Genomic DNA, 14,949 nt, shown 5'->3' with positions numbered 1-14,949 from the left:
GGAGGAAGACTCCCAGCCAACGGGGCTCAAAACTGGCAGGTCCACAGCGGGACGCAAGCCCTCTGCAGGACAGGGGCCGCTGGGTGGAGGGGGGAGAGCAGGACAGCTATTCCAGGGCTTAGATCTCCGGGTGCATTTTCCTAAGGCTCAGTGCTGCTGCCACGGCTCCGGGGTTTCGGTTTATTAGCAAAGATTGTGGGTCTGGCGACTCCAGCGCGGAGTCTGTAACTGGCAAACTTTTGCTGCCGTCCCTCTACAGGCGGGCCTCGCGCTATCCCTCCCGGGCCTCTCTGGCTGCGTCTATTTCTTCTCCTCTTTTCTCCTACAATCCTGCGCCCACTGGACCCCCGGGGGGGCTGGGAGGGTACTTTCCCCCTGGACTCCTGGACTAACCCGACTCACTGCCTGCCTGAAGCCCGCGCGCCCTCCGACGCGACAGGAAAACTTGCAGGGACATCTAGCGCCGGGCCTGGGGAACTGCGCGCGGTCCAGCCGGGAAGCTAAGCCGCATCACTTACTCCTCCGCCTCCTTCCCTTCTCCTCCTCCCCGCCCCCCCCAACCCCCGCCCCTTCGTGGTTAGGCATTTCCCTACACTTCATCCCTTCGTTCTGTCGATGACCACAAGTGGATTTCCCACAGGGACAGCGGGGCTCTGCGGAATGCGGGGGAGGAAGGAGAGACAGAGAGACATACTTATTTTCTTTCATCTCAAAGGGCCGACAGAGTGAGCACTTACTGGACTTCAGTTACTGATACTGCTGGAGAAGTATTCCAAGGACAACCTCACACCTTGAGTTGTTGGACAAAACAGGGGAAGATGGTTTGCAGTTCCATCTTTTGTTTTGCGGAGAGGGCGAGGGAGGGAGGGAGCAACAAGTTATTCGGTTCTTCCTCCAGCTCTGCACCCACGCTGCGGCGTCCCCCTTGTAGTGAGGTTAGTGCTTCTGTGAGAGGGAAGACTCTCCCTGGGCTTAATTCCCGCCAGGACTGGAGGAGCCCACCGCCCTGCGGGAGGTAAACCTGGTTTCACCAAATAACACTTCGGTTTGAAGCGGTTTTTTGTTGTTGTTGCAAACAATTTACATTTAATAAAGCCTGTGTTAAATTCAAATGGAATACATCTCAGACACAAAAGTGCCTAAACTCAGGATTCCGCTGTCTCACTTTTGCTAACGACCCCTTTCTCTACCCCGGGTTTGTTGTTTTTTTTTTAATCCTTTCGATATTTCCAGCCTGAGTGAAACTGGGTATTGCCTGCAGAGGGAAAATTAGTTCCAAAGTTGGCAGAGCACAGACTTGGTCTTAACCAAGAACTGTCCAGCCTGTTCCACTGGATTTAAGACTTTACTTTGGAATTAAGACTATTTCTACACTGAAGTTTTGGCTTCTTACAAGTTAATTCGGGCGGTGTCCTGTACTTTCTGGTGTGGCCATCAAAGAAAACATTTTCAAAGTAGTTCCTGACTCCATTCTGTTAGGACCAGGTTATTGTTGCAATGGCCACCGATTAAGTGATTAATTGAGCTGGATGCTTTCTTGGCAAGGGGGTGGGGGCACTTATGTTCTTCAATAAATCTAAATTGCAGTCTATATCTACCCATTCCCCAATCCAGAACAGGGACATGATCTGAAATATCAGCCACAAGGAGGAAAAAATAGGATGTGACTGCCAGAACAGCACCAATTCTCAAAAAAGAGTGTTTGGGCAGGCTAAGGAGGGAAAGGAGCAAGTGGGAGAGGAGAGCAGGGCTTTGGGCAATGAAGGGCCATCTTGAGTTTCTCGCCAAAATCAGGAAAGATGGCAAAACTGGTTTCAATGACTAACTGCACATCAGTTTTTAGAGACTGCAAAGATTTTCATGTAACAAAGACTATTTCTGTTGTTAAAGCCCCAACATAATACACCCCCTCAACATACACATACAGTCTGTGCTCCTGGCCAGCTAAAGAAAAAATTTCCCATGAAGTTTAAACCTAAAATCAGCTTGGATACAGGGTATACAGGATATACAAGCTAAATGAAATGTTTCTGCAAGTTCAGCCTCAAAATTCCTCCACTACCTACCACTCTGATTTGTAAACTGTGTGTCATCTTAGTTCATAAACAGAGCAGCCCTGACTTCTTTGCTTGGTACTCAACCACAGCCCCATGATCTAATAGCAGAACTTGCCCTGGGGTGCTGGGTTTAGGGGGCCTTCACAAGGTCAAGTCAGAACCTCCTTCCTAAGGGGAATCCCCTCCTCCAGGGCCAGGATCTAGAAGGCTATACTGGAAGGGAATACAGCTGCAGAATAGCAAGAGGCTAGACTTATTGTTCAAAACCTCCCTGGTCTCTGAATATCCGCTCACTAGGATGGGTAGAGAAACCCTATGTCTTGCCAGAGTTCCATAAGGAAACTAGAGACATGGCCACCATTGAGAAGTGTCTTTCACAGAGCATAAACTCAGACTTTGCTTCCAGTCCTGAACAACTTACTTTGCTGGGTGGACAATTAAGCCAAAAATGAGGGGCTGTCTGAAATCAGAAAAACTGGACAAGTCCTTCCTTCTCATCTTAATCTCATTTTCCTCATTTTTAAGCATATGATCAGTCATTAACACGTATTTATCAGATAAAAATGGAACAGAAACTCCAGAACTCAAAATCACAGTGATATATAGGTTTAAGAGGCTGAAAGTTCATTGGTTGCAGTTATGTTTTAGAAATATTTCGACGAATTTGTTTAGGTCACAGAAAAAATTTTTTTAAGTATCTACATGTTTACCCTCTCTGAGAAAAAGACAAGGATACAAAGGAAAAATAAGAGCATTCAGGGCAGCCTCCATGACTGGGTGGTAATGATATTGCTGGGTAAAGAGACCCTAGCCAAACTCTTCCAAAAAGTCAACAACCTTGTTACCTGGCTCTGGCTGGTATTAAACAAACAAACAAACAAAAATCCAGCTTCTTTTGCTAACTTCTGCCTTCTTTCAAGTAGCCAAAATTGTTCTCACCAGCAGAGTTATATTCCCTACAATTTTCTGCAGAGGCTTAGGCCCCTCCTGTCTCAAATTGATCATGAACATGTCTAAGACTTCAAAAAGGTCAAGTCTCCTGCTTTTCCTTTGCAGTGCCCCTCTCATAACTTTCCCCTTTATTTGAGCCTTTTATGGTTACTGCGTTTTGCGTGTCAACACTCCCAACACCACCAGCCCACCCTGCGATGTCTGACCAGGCCCAAGACGGCCTCCCTGGCTCTTTTGCTTGCCCCATCCAGGTCCTGTCTTGGTCCAGAAACAGCAGGGCTAGGTGACAAGCTGGCCTCACCAATCACAGGCTCATGGAAGCGATTTTCTTGGAAATGGGCTGGCCTGGGGAGCTAATCCTACAGAACAAAATGGGCTCACTCTGAGGGCTCTCCCACACACCCCAATATCCTCAGCTCATTAGATCTAACGTTGCTTCTAAAGTGGATCCTTAAATTTGCCACAAGACTCACACCAGACAATGGCTAAGATGGTGGATGATGGGTTGGGGTTCTGTGGCCGAGTAATGGAAGGAAGTGTTGAAAAGGCTTCAGAGTTGTGATCCCCGCACCCTGGCAGGGCTGTCCGGGGCCCACTCTACCCCCTCGAAGTCAGACCCTGTTGCTTGGGCTTTTCCCATTACAAGCCCCAAGTTTGCTTGGGAAAAACACTCTCTTAGTCTGCCCCTCTCGGTTCTCTGCAGTTGGCAGCTAGGAAAAGAAAGCGAAACAAAGGTCCCTGGGAAAGTGAAGTTTTCAATTAATTGGTGTGAGTAACGGGCGGGGGTGGGTGGTGGCTGCAAAATGCATGAGGCAGTTCGGCTGCAGGGCGAGGCGCAGAAGTTTCCAGGAGGGCGGCAGAGTAGCTTTCTCCGGGCGCCCTCCACAGGGTCTTTCTGCGGACCCGGGGAGGCTGCGCCAGGGCTCGGGAGCCCAGCTCAGGAGACTCCCGGCTGGCTTGACTGTAGAGGCGAATAGCGTGGATCAGGCTTCCGGACTTTTCTCCGGTTCGCCGCTCCGAGGACCGGTCTTTCGTCCGCTTGATTTACTTGTAAGTGTCTGCCCCCCACCCGCAGGGCGGCTTCGTGGGCATTTTCCGGGTGGACAGTGTGTGCAAATTGGGGCGGGAGAGGGGGTTGTGCTTCAATTGGTCTTAATTCGGAGGATCGCCTGGGAGTACTTGTATTAAAAGCCTTCGCCCCGTAACAACGCGCAAGGTAGGGAAAATTAGCTCCCTCGGGTTTGGGATCTAGGTCAGCTAATCCCAGGCATTAAGCAACAGGATCAAAACCCGTCTGTTTTCACATCATTCTGACCATCTCTGTCCTTTGCCTTCATTTAGTCGTGCAGCTCAGGGAGCCGAGAAGAGGTGGCAAAAACAGCTGTGGCCGAGACAAGGCGCAGGCCTCGGCGCCCGCCTCGGTCGCAGACAGGGCCCAGGATGGGCGGTCGCGCAATCAGCTCGTGGGGGTGGCTGCGCCGCAAACGCCTGGGTCCGGGGGCGGGCGGAAAGGGGCGGTGGGCTGCACAAGAGCTGGGGAGGGGTAGGGGCCCTGGTGGGTGGGTCCACGGGCCCGGGCCGGGAGCCAGACTCTCCCGCGCCCCCCATCCCCACGTGGCCCCGCGCAGCCAATGGCACGGCCCCGAGCGGGAGCCCTCGGGGAGGGAGGCGGCCCCCCGACCGGCCCAGGCCCCCTCCCAACCTGAACTTCGTTTTTATAAACGTCCCGCGATGAGCTAACCTGTTGGAGGGCGGGCGGGCGGGAGGCGGGAGGCTCGCAGAGGGAGAGAGGGCGAGAGGAAGAGGGCGGGAGCGAGAGAACAGGAGAGAAAGGAGAGGAGGGAGGAGGCGCGCAGCGCCATGGTGTCCTGCACGGGGCCGGGGCCGGGGCCGGGCCGGGCCGGGCCATGAGCCGTGCCGCGAGCTGGGACATGGACGGGCTGCGGGCGGACGGCGGGGCCGGCGGGGCCGCCCCGGCCTCCTCGTCCTCCTCCTCTGTGGCGGCAGCGGCGCCGGGCCAGTGTCGCGGCTTCCTCTCGGCGCCAGTGTTCGCCGGCACACACTCTGGGCGCGCTGCGGCGGCGGCGGCGGCGGCGGCTGCGGCGGCGGCGGCGGCCTCAGGCTTCGCGTACCCGGGGACCTCTGAGCGCGCGGGCTCCGCCTCGTCGTCGTCATCTTCGGCTGTGGTCGCGGCGCGCCCGGAGGCGCCCTCCGCCAAAGAGTGCCCGGCGCCCGGCGCAGCTGCTGCAGCGCCCCCGGGCGCCCCGGCCCTGGGTTACGGCTACCACTTCGGCAACGGCTACTATAGCTGCCGCATGTCGCACGGCGTGGGCTTACAGCAGAATGCTCTCAAGTCGTCGCCGCACGCCTCGCTGGGAGGCTTCCCGGTGGAGAAGTACATGGACGTGTCGGGCCTGGCAAGCAGCAGCGTACCAGCCAACGAGGTGCCCGCGCGAGCCAAGGAGGTGTCTTTCTACCAGGGCTACACAAGCCCCTACCAGCATGTGCCCGGCTACATCGACATGGTGTCTACCTTCAGCTCCGGGGAGCCTCGGCACGAGGCGTACATCTCCATGGAAGGCTACCAGTCTTGGACACTGGCCAACGGGTGGAACAGCCAGGTGTACTGCGCCAAGGACCAGCCACAGGGCTCTCACTTTTGGAAGTCATCCTTTCCAGGTAGGGACGTTGGGGAAGGGAGAAGGGCAAGGGGAAGAAATGCAGGGAGGGAGGTAGAGGAAGAGAGAAAGAAGGAAAAGAAATGACTTGGAGTCTGCGCCCCTACTGGGAGTTGAATGTCTGTTCTCCCCCAACCGCGGTTAAACCCCGTGGAACAGTTTGTGTGAAATCTGTAAATTCATCCCTTGATTTAAACTGCCTCTCTCACAACCCTTTTCTTCCTGTGTGTGGGCATAGGCCTATTTTTCTCCAAAAGTTGAAGGTCTTTGCTGCCCTTTGCTTAGGCCTTGGCCCCTCCTCCCCAAAGAGGTGTCATGAAGTTGAGCCCCACTTTCCAGGGACATGAATGCCCCAGAATGCCACTAAAGCTTCCAAGAGCTCACAAGCTCCAAGGAACACAAGAAATCAAAGTCTGAACAAACAGCCTGGGCTTTTTCTTAAGTCTGTGTATGTTCGTATGTTTGCAACCAGCATTTGCAGAAACTGTCCTGATGAGAGCCCCCAACAACCACCCCATAAAATCGCAGGCTTGTTAAGATGCCGGTGTGAGAAACCATGATGATCCATCAAATTGGCCTTCACTTTGAAGTGTAAATAATCTTTCTTTAATAATGTGTAAATAATGTGTCTGTATAAATAATAATAAAGTATAAACAGCCTGGCTTTCTTCATTCTCTATACCCTCTCCAAGTCTACACACGAAGTCCCCAGCTTTGTGCTCCACATATCCCCATCTAATTTTTCCCGTGCTGTTTTTTTTTTTTTTCTTTTAAATACCAGGGGATGTGGCTCTAAATCAGCCAGACATGTGTGTCTACCGTCGGGGGAGAAAGAAGAGGGTGCCCTACACCAAACTGCAGCTCAAAGAACTGGAGAACGAGTATGCCGTTAACAAGTTCATTAACAAGGACAAGCGGCGGCGAATCTCGGCTGCCACGAATCTATCCGAGAGACAAGTGACCATTTGGTTTCAGAACCGAAGAGTGAAAGACAAGAAAATTGTCTCCAAGCTCAAAGACACTGTCTCCTGATGTGGGCCAGATTGGCCACAGAGTTTAAATGCTTTCAGTTGCCTCCAAAAGACTTTTGGAAAGACTTGAATATGTATTTAATTCCCCCAATCCCCTGCCAGTGATGGCAAATTTTGTGAATTGTTTTTCTCTTTTCCCCTTATCTGGCTCTAAAACCTTTTGCTGCCCAACCTTTGTACTTCTGTTTCTTTCTTATTATTGATTTTGCTCTTGTCTAGGTTTATTTTTTATGACTTTTTAATGTTCTGTTTCTCCCTCCAGGCCAGTATAAAGGACTTGAAGTATTTTTGAATAATCCCTCCAAATGAATTTCAGAAGTGCCATTCTGATTTTAGGGTTTTATTTTTTTAAATAGCTCTTTATGCCTGTTTCCAGCACTTACTATCTTCATAATCCATTAGGGCAAAAGGATTTGGATTTGCAGTCATTCATATCCTGTGATGGGTAATTGAATCATTAGCTCTCAGCAGTCACCCTGGGGCAAATGGAAACAGCTCTGGGCAAGCAGTATTCTAGGGTCATTGGGAAAGTCTGAAAACAGGAGGCTGGAGGTACTGTGATGGCTTTTAAAGCAGTTGCCTTATTAAATAGGGTTTGTATCAATAGTGGAGTGAAGACAATCTTTCTGACATTGGGCCGTTTGCTGTTGTATATGTACAATACGCCCTGTAGATTTGTGCCTTTATAATCTTTAATTTGGACATAATGTGTCTTCCTGGATGCCTTCATTTCTCTAGACACAGATATTTAAATGTCTGCAATTCGAAGAGTGACCCATGGATGGTATAAATGCATTCCCTCTCCTTGGCCTCCAATTTGTGGGGCTAGAATTGAGGCCATCTTCTCAGTTCCCTTAAAGAGGTTTGAATCGATGTGGCCATGGGTGGGAACTTTAATCCAGAACCCAGTGAAGAATTTGACTGTCTGAACAAATGTATTGGGCTCTTTTGGAGCTTAAAGCATCTGACAAATGTGGGAAATGTGGAGCTCTGAAGTCCAGGAAGAAAAAAATAAAAGATGTCTCTGAAAATGATGATAAATAACTACTTTTAAAGTGCTGCATATTTATACAACAGATTATCTTTGTAGATGCAATGTCTGTGAGCTGAGACACATGGGCAGTGCTTCAGGCATTAAAAAAATCACTTTTTACTCCTAGGGAGATGCAAATAAACAGAACTCTCTTGTTTTTTCTGAGTCTTTATACATTAGTTTTCTTTTTCCAAGCTCTTGTTGCCTCTAGAAACTGTTCTTATTTATTATAAAATCGTGTTATCCCAAATGCCATGGTTCCTTGTAGATGAAGGAAACGCAACACCAGTTCTGGTCTCTAAAACCTCCAGGCTCTGCACTTCCATTACCCTTTCCCCCTCCTTTTCCCTTGGCTTTAACAAATAGTGATATCTTTAAATTAGGATATAATTTGTGGTGTCTAAAATTATATTTTTCTACCAGACCAGCTTTAAAAAATTCCCCAATAAAATTCTACTTCTCTTTCAAAAGAAAATTATCAGTTTATTCAAATGGCTTTATTTTTTAAACCAGTATAATATATATGTGCTCGGGTTGGCGATTTTCTTCCTAGAAAGGCTGTTATAAGTATCTATTCTAGGAAGGTCTTGAAATTAGTCAAATCCATATTTAGAAACTGAAAAAGAAACATTTCAAGCTTATCCCTTATCGCTTTCTCCCGGCAGTCTGCGTACAGAAGTTGAAGGCTGAAACCATAATTATACACCCTAAACCTCTAGACGCAATTTTTAGGCACTAGGAACTTCATTTCTGAGGGCTTTTTGCCACTCAGGGAAATGGCCGCTAAGGAACTGGATGCCTCCTCGTTGTTAGCGCCCGGGCGCAATGATTTCAATGGCTGCTAACTTTTTGGTATGCGAGTTAAATATAGTTGTTTAAAACCTCACACAATATGTAAACTCTTCTAGTGGGAGAATTCCCCTATGGATCTGCCAGAGAAAACACCGAGACACAAAGTTTAGAGCTACTTTCGTTTTCTCCGCCTCGGCTTGATTTTTTTTTTTTCTTTTCTCCCGTATCTTGCAACCGACTGCGAGCAGGCAACTTCTTTTTAATTGAGAGACAGATAAGCAGGCAGGAGCAGAGACAGAGAGAAAAGGAAAAGTGACCACGATTCAATCTCTCAAGAAGAAATAACTCCTGAAAATGGGGCCACACCGCCCCGACGTTCCACTTCAGTTAGAGTCACTAACATATTTCTCTTTTTCTCACAAGATGTGTTTTTATTTAAAACGGGCCTGTTTCCCTTCTCCATCGTCTTTCCCTCCACTTCTTTTCTTTTTGTAAATTCCAGAGTCCAGAACCGCACCCCATCTCCCAGGTCCATTTCTCAGGTTTCCTGCCATGGATGGTAGGGAGGATTGCCTCGAGGTTTTCCTTTCATCTGTAGTTTGCCGGTCAATTTTCCCCTCCTAAGAGAAACAGGAGGATTGCTGAAGATGAAAACTGCGTTGAAACGCTCTCCAGTGGAATTTGAATTGACGGCTAAATCAATAACAGATGAAGACTTTGTTATTTATATGCATTCCTTTTATATTCCGAATTGAGGAGCGGAGCCGATCAACGGCCGGAGGGCTGGTAGTGAGACCCACGAGGAGAATGGAGGAAGCTTCGGAGAGAGGCCTTTGCTGCGGGTGGAGACTGAAAGGGCACCGGCAGAGCGCCTCCAAAACCTGGCAGGTTTCGAGCGCCGCCGGTGGAGAATCAAGGCCCGCGCGTCTACGCGCGATCCAAGAGGCGAAGGAGACTTCGGCGCTGCGACTTACCGCCAGACAAAGGGGCGGCCGCGACCCTTCCCAGGCTCTGGCAGCCATCCGGATCCCTTTGGCTCCGCCGTCCCGGCCAGCCTTGCCGCTACCATCTCCGGCGTTTCGAGATGCTCGGCTGCGCCTGGCCGCGGGCCGTGACCGCAAAGGCTGGCGACCCCAGGCCGGCTGAGCCGTCCTTCACTGTTGATCTTGACCGTGCGGCGGCGCCTCGCCAGGCGTGGAGCTCGCTCGCCATCTCCTGGGCAGTAGGCGGCATTGGCAGAGCTCGCCGTGTAACTCCGAGACCATATATCCTCGTTTCCCATTCTGCAGTTCACCAGCCAAGCCTCTGGCACCCTCCCACTTCGCCGCCCTCCTTCCCTCCCTCCCTCCCTGTCCCCAGCCTGCCAGCTCTAACATAAAACTTTGTCTGCTGGACCTAGGAAATCATAAGCCCAGGAGACGAGATGGGGCAGCTGGGCATCATCTGAGCCAAGGAGAAAGAAGAGTCTAGTTGCTCGTCTTTTCTATTTCTCTCTTGATTCCTTTATACCTCTAGTCCGGTTGGGCCAACCGCAGCAAGCATCCGCCTAAACGTCCGAAGTAGACACCCCTGGACCTGGAAATGGTACTGAGATAGGAAGACAAAAGACTGCAAGCACCCCTTGGAACTGGAACTTTCAGACTTAGGGAGGTTGTAGCTCCTCGAAAACAGGGCGAGTTTCCCTGAGAGCCTAGGCTTCCTAAGTCCCCAGGAACTGAGGTTGCAGCGCGTGCCTACACCCCCCACGAAAGGACAAGGGAATGGAATATGTCTCTGTTTCTGAGCTCCTAAGGAAACTCTGACGGAGCCCTGAGGAGCCCAGACTTGCCACCGCCCCCCCACCCCCACCCCCACCCCCTACCCCCGCCCCAGAGCTAGGGGAAGAGGCCGACTGCGTTCCCCAGAGCCGCCCAATTGGTCGCCATAACTCACACAATAAAGTCGCAGCGCGGTGGTCAGCCTTGCCCTCCGGCGGCGCCTGTGTGGTCTCCGTGCCGGAGCTGGCGGTCTAACCAATTCCAGCTTGGCTCGGGGACCGCGAGGCGGGCTGCAGGCTGGGGCGGAGGCAGGTCGCTGGGGGTCTTGGGACCGGAGGCAAGAAAGGAGGATCCTGAGCCCTCTGGCCACACTGGACTGGAGGAGCTGCGGCCGGGGGCTGCCTCACTGCTCCCAGCAAGGGAGCGCTGCCGCCCGCCTCCCTGTTCGCCAGACCTCCGAACCCGCCAGCGGCCCGCGCGCCCCTGGAGGCGCGGAGCAGAGGAACGCAGTTAGTCCGCGGCCTCGGTGTGCCTCGGTGTGCCCCGCTGTTTCCGGTCGGTGGCTCTGGTCTTCTGTTCTTCAACACCAGGTTAGGGCAGCTCGCTCTACTGCACGCCACAGAATGAATGAACACCTTGGAACTCTGGTTTGCTGGGTGTAATCGCCAAGGTGAACTGCTGGCTATTAAAAGAATGTAGCCTTTGGCAACGATTGTCCAATCAAGCAGCCCGGGTCCTCAGGCCAGCACTCTCCACGGACCTGGATGCTGACTGTACTAGGAGCAGAAGGCTGGGCCATGGTGAAGCACACCAGGAATGATGTGAAGCCTCCTTCCTGGGCGCCAAACTTGGGCAGAATTTGTGATGCATTTCTCTTCTATCAGCAAACTGTGCCTGCAGCCTGGGACGTGGGGCTCAGGCAGCCCTGGGTTTTCACTGCCAGGTCACCTGTGCACAGTCCAGTCCAGAGGGATGAGGTGGGGAGGGACGGGGTAGGACTAGCTTTGCTAAGGCCTACGGACCGAGGATGGCCTTACCAGAGCAAGGGCTCTCTGGACAAGCCAGGAAGTGCACTCTACTGGAAAAGGCCTCAGCTGCAAGTGAAAGCTGGTAGAAGCAAGCCTGACCCAAGTAGCCAGCAGAAAACGGGAGTGCAAAGCCAGTCAAGACCAAGAAGAGTCCCAAGGGACATTAAGGCAGAGGTACCCGATGCCCAATGCCCCCCAGCTCCTGAAATCGTCCAGAAAACTCGAAGAGGCTTCCATCTTCGTTCAGTATGACTTGGCTCGGCCTGGCAACCTCGTCCTTCGCCATCGAATATTGCGGGTGTTATCTTAATACCCTGAATGGGGGCGGGGGGGGGGGAGCGAAACGGGTCGGGGGATGTAGGCGGTGCTGAAATGACCGGCTTTGAAGAACCTGCAGGCGAAGTTTCGTCCAATCGTCTGAGCCTGTCCCTCTTATTCCGGGTTGTAACTAAATACTGCTGCGAGCGCAGCTCAAGCCCTTTGTTGGAGATGTGTGAGCGCAGTCTCTACAGAGCGGGCTATGTGGGCTCGCTTCTGAATCTGCAGTCGCCCGACTCCTTCTACTTTTCCAACCTGCGACCGAATGGCGGCCAGTTGGCCGCGCTTCCCCCTATCTCGTACCCACGTAGCGCGCTGCCCTGGGCCACCACGCCCGCTTCCTGCGCCCCAGCGCAGCCTGCTGGTGCCACCGCCTTCGGCAGTTTTCCCCAGCCCTACCTGGCTGGCTCTGGGCCTCTCGGCCTGCAGCCCCTGGGCGCCAAAGACGGATCCGAAGAACAGGCCAAGTTTTATACTCCCGACGCGGCCGCGGGGCCGGAGGAGCGTGGCCGTGCGCGGCCGCCCTTCATCCCGGAGTCTAGTCTGGCCCCTGCGGCCGCTGCTCTCAAAGCGGCCAAATACGACTACACGGGTATGGGCCGCGTCGCGCCAGGCTCTTCAACCCTGCTCGAGGGGACACCCTGCTCCGCCGGTTTCAAGGACGACGCCAAAGGCCCGCTCAACTTGAACATGACAATGCAGGCCGGCATCGCCTCCTGCCTGCGACCTTCGCTGCCCGACGGTAAAGGGTGGCCAGGCTCCCCGAGCAAAGCTCCCCGGGCCGGGGTGGGAGGTGGGGTGCTGGGGAGAGTGTGTAGAGGGAGGGAAGCCGCCAGGGGCGGGCAGGCAACTGGGAGCGGGCTGGGCTGACTTGGGTTGGGGCTGTGTTGCAGGCCTGCCGTGGGGGGCGGCCCCGGGGAGGGCCCGAAAGAAGCGGAAACCCTACACAAAGCAGCAGATTGCGGAATTGGAGAACGAATTCCTTCTCAACGAATTCATCAACCGGCAGAAGCGCAAGGAATTGTCCAACAGGCTAAACCTCAGCGACCAGCAAGTCAAAATTTGGTTCCAGAACCGGCGTATGAAGAAGAAGCGCGTGGTGCTGCGAGAGCAGGCGCTGGCATTGTACTAGCCCCGGGTGTGTCCCCGCCCGAGCTGGGCCTGCCTTTTTTTCAAGGCCTGGCCGTGAAGGAAGACAGGGGATGGGGCTTTTTCTTCTGCTCCTTCTCCACTGGTTCCAGGTACCCTCCCTCTCAGACAGCAGCCCCAGAAGCCTGCAGGAGATTTGTTTGGAAACCTGGCCAGTTAAGCGTCCCTGCTTTCCCCCTTTCTCAGAGAAACCTGCAGAAGTGGCAGCCTCGGCCTTGAGGTTTCCAGAGTGGAAGTCTAGGGTCACCTGTCCTAACTCTTAGCTGGGGTACTATCCCCCGGATTCACTTTAGCACCCTTGTACTAGCATTTCTGCTTCCACCTGATTCGTCTTCCTATCCCCTCCTCCCCAGCCCTTTCTGCATCCAGCAGGCAGCTAACTAGGGCTCAGAGTGAAACTGAATTTAGGAAGACCTTCCAGGCAGAGTAGAAAGGGCTGACAGCACAATTCTGTCTCTTTGCAGCCAAACTCCTTGTGGCAAAGCCAGGATCTTGACTCTGGAGGAAGGAAAGGGCACCGTTCTCCCTTGGGAGGACAGTGGCCGCCTTAGACCTTCAGAAGGAAAAAGAAGTAAGGGGGCGTGGTGGCCAGACAAACTCCAGAGATACCTCGGAATCCAAGCTGGGCTGGCCCCTCCAGCTGGGCTGAATGGATTGGGCACTTCCTTCCCATGGATGGGATGAGGGAGGCTGGGGCTCCACAGCAAACGGCAATCTCCAGACAGACTGGTAATATCCCCATTTCTCCCACATCCTCACACATACCTATGCCAGAGCCCTCCACTTTGTAACTGGACCCCCAGAGCTGAACTCTGGTGAGGCAAGCTCCTAGTTGGCTTTGAGGCTGAGTTGCACCAGGAGGAGGGGAAACATCCAGGGGGAGGTGGGAGTGAGCCAGGAAAGGGGGGATGGTCCTACATTTTGCCTGTCCATAAGGCTTTTCTGGAGAGGTGGGAAAAGGTGTCCACTGGTCTGTCTTTCTTTCTTGAATTATGGTAATGAATCACTGCAGGGAGAGGTTAACTCTCTCCCAACAACCAGAAATCAGGAGGGTTAGAAAGGAGGCCCTTCAGATCCTCAGCCCCATCTCTTCTCCCAGCCAAGCAGAGAGAAGCAGAAGTTCCCTCTCCTCATCCTCTTCACTGCCCACCAGCTTCATCAGGGGCCCCATTGCTGTGCTCTTTCTGAAGCCACGTCTGACTTGCTCCAGCAGAGCCTGAGATATTATGGGCCCTGTCAGGCTTGCTCGGTGGAGGCTGGGGTTGCTGAATGCCAGGTAGAGATGTCTTGGATGTGTTGGGGTGTCCTGCCTTGATTTCAGTGACCCTAAGGGCCCCCCAAGCTCCTTCTATCATCTCTGCCCCTTCTCCACCTCCTTCAGAGAAATAGCTCCCTCTCTTCTAGTGAGATGCACGACAGCCAAAGAGTTGAAAATTTTTTCTCAAAGTATGATGATGTTTATTCTCAGTGCAAGACCAAGAATCTTCAGTACAAGATCTGGAATGGACACCTCATGGGGCACTCTGAGCCTCAGCCCAACTGACCTCAGTTGATGTTTAGATGAATTCCATTTTCTCTGCTATCTAATAATTTTTGTATGTGTTTTGTTTATTTTGTCAAAAACAATAGCTTGTATGTATCAGACATACAGAAATGTTTTCAGTGGAAATAAATATCCAAGTCCCAGGCAAGCTGTCACGGGACTGATGTCAGTTTTTCAAAATGTTTCAGATTCTCTTCTAATGTTTTTCAGGTCACCAAATTCGTTTGTCTTTCCTGGTTGCCGTTTCACTATGGGTGTCGACTTGACTGTTCATTAAATGAGAAAATGGCTTCCAAGTCAGTCAGGAAATGGTGTATAAAGCCTATGAACAAAATATATAAAATACTAAGGTAGGGGAACCATGAGCAGCTTTCAGCGTGTCCCACACACTAAGAGAACCCTCGGCTTGTTGCTAGCCGGGACTTCTGCATTTTGCCTAAATTCTCAAACTTTGAAGCTTTCTGTTATCAGGGGGCTGCCAAGATATGAGGTTCCTTGGACTTCAATACAAAACGTCTCTCCCTGCCATGTTTTTCCAGTCAGGCTTCTTGTGACTAGCCTATGTCCTGTGGAAATCCTCCATACTGGTCCCTCTGCCAGGAGCCCAGCAGC

General features: G+C 52.2%; 2 protein-coding genes across 2 annotated transcripts; both read left to right on the top strand.

Moving 5' to 3' along the window:
• The first annotated feature begins 4,915 nt into the window (after window positions 1-4,915).
• Window positions 4,916-6,718, top strand: HOXD13 (homeobox D13). The gene is made up of 2 exons (XM_052636004.1): window positions 4,916-5,687; window positions 6,468-6,718. The coding sequence occupies exons 1-2, from the start codon at window positions 4,916-4,918 to the stop codon at window positions 6,716-6,718; spliced, it is 1,023 nt and encodes a 340-aa protein (XP_052491964.1).
• A 4,981-nt stretch (window positions 6,719-11,699) lies between these two features.
• Window positions 11,700-12,777, top strand: HOXD12 (homeobox D12). Its single transcript, XM_052636285.1, has 2 exons — window positions 11,700-12,387; window positions 12,539-12,777. Exons 1-2 carry the CDS (start codon window positions 11,700-11,702, stop codon window positions 12,775-12,777), a joined length of 927 nt encoding a protein of 308 aa, XP_052492245.1.
• The last annotated feature ends 2,172 nt before the right edge of the window (window positions 12,778-14,949 follow it).

The sequence above is a fragment of the Budorcas taxicolor genome, chromosome 2 (genome assembly GCF_023091745.1).
Source record: "Budorcas taxicolor isolate Tak-1 chromosome 2, Takin1.1, whole genome shotgun sequence".
Taxonomy (NCBI): domain Eukaryota; kingdom Metazoa; phylum Chordata; class Mammalia; order Artiodactyla; family Bovidae; genus Budorcas; species Budorcas taxicolor.
Note: the sequence above shows the minus strand (reverse complement) of the source record. Positions and strands in the feature narration are given on the sequence as shown.